General features: G+C 49.7%; 1 protein-coding gene across 1 annotated transcript in view; it reads right to left on the bottom strand.

Annotated features, from left to right (window-relative positions):
* Nucleotides 1–170, bottom strand: part of SOD1 (superoxide dismutase 1) — an 8,306-nt gene extending 8,136 nt beyond the window's left edge. The window contains exon 1 of the mRNA XM_006155261.3: nucleotides 7–170. Within this exon, the coding sequence (XP_006155323.1) occupies nucleotides 7–78 (72 nt within the window). The 5' untranslated portion in view covers nucleotides 79–170. The remainder of the gene's footprint in view (nucleotides 1–6) is intronic.
* Between the last annotated feature and the right edge of the window lie 1,153 nt (nucleotides 171–1,323).

Raw genomic sequence — 1,323 nt, forward strand, 5'->3', positions numbered from 1 at the left:
CCTTGCCTTCTGCTCGAAGTGGATGGTGCCCTGCACTGGGCCATCGCCCTTCAGCACGCACACCGCCTTCAACGCCATGACTCGCCGGGGGTCGTGCTTGGATCCGGGCTCCAACGGTGACCAGAGTGGACACGTTCGCTGCAGGAGACGGCGGCCCAAACCGAGCCGTTCGCGCCGAGGCGTATTTATAGGCCGAGCGCCATGCCCCGCCCACCCTGCGTCGTAAAACCAATCGTAGCCCACGCGCTCAGCCCGCCCCCTACGGCGGCCTCCGAACGCGATTAGCCGGGAATGACCCGAGGCGGGGTCGAGGGACCACGGGGACAGTCTGCACTCACACCTGCAGGCTCCTTCTATCCCGCGGCTGGGAAAGGTCCAGAAAGGCTGAGCTGCGGGCAAAAATAGCTTGTCGTTTACGAAGGGCGTCATCCGCGGGAAACAGTAGACGAAGTTGGAAAAACGAGGTGTGTTTGGTACGCCTCAAAGAGCTGAAGTCACTTCTGGAATGTCATTAGTTATGAATGGCTTTGGTTATTATTTAGAAATTGGGCAACACCAAGATGGATGCTTTTTGTACTTTGTTTTTAATTTGCTAGAGGATGCATGTGGTTGAGCCTGCCACGGAGACTGGTAACACTCCACACATGCAAGTCGCCAGGTCCAAGACTAGAACAAGCACAGTGCGCCGTATGGGTCCTTATCCATTACCCCTCAAGCTGGCACCTTTGTAGTTTCATTTTTTATTGCCTTGTTTTGGGTCTTCTGATGGCGTATGAGGTTGGTACATCTCACCGCCTGGCCTCACCTTTTCTTCTCTGCAATTTTTATTTAAAGAATTATCCATTTAGGGACTGGCAGGTGACATGGTGGTTAAAGGCACTGGACTCCACATGGCCGACCGTGGTTCAAGTCCGGGACCTGGTGACTTGCTTTCTCACTTTCTCTCTCTCTCTGATCAAGTTGAAAATAAATAAAGTTAAATAAAATCATACTTTAAAAAAACTATCCATTTAATTTTACTTATTATTATCACTTTTTTTTTAGAGGCTTTTTTTTTTTTTTTTTTTGAGCTAGAGATTTTTGCTATAGGGCACATGTACTTGCCATCGACACAGAGAGAGACAGAAAGTGAGCAGTCACCTCCCAGGGGAGATGGCCAAGGCAATTCCTTCAACTCCATTTGCCTCTTGGGATTGTTGGTACACATGCATGCACATGAACTCGGTTTGAGTTTTAAATTGCCAGTTCTGGGACTCTAATCCAGGTCAACTGCATGGGAGCCCAGCAATGTAACCATTATGTGTCATCTGCTGGTCCCTAGAC

Source organism: Tupaia chinensis, unplaced genomic scaffold (genome assembly GCF_000334495.1).
Source record: "Tupaia chinensis unplaced genomic scaffold, TupChi_1.0 Scaffold000443_1, whole genome shotgun sequence".
NCBI lineage: Eukaryota > Metazoa > Chordata > Mammalia > Scandentia > Tupaiidae > Tupaia > Tupaia belangeri.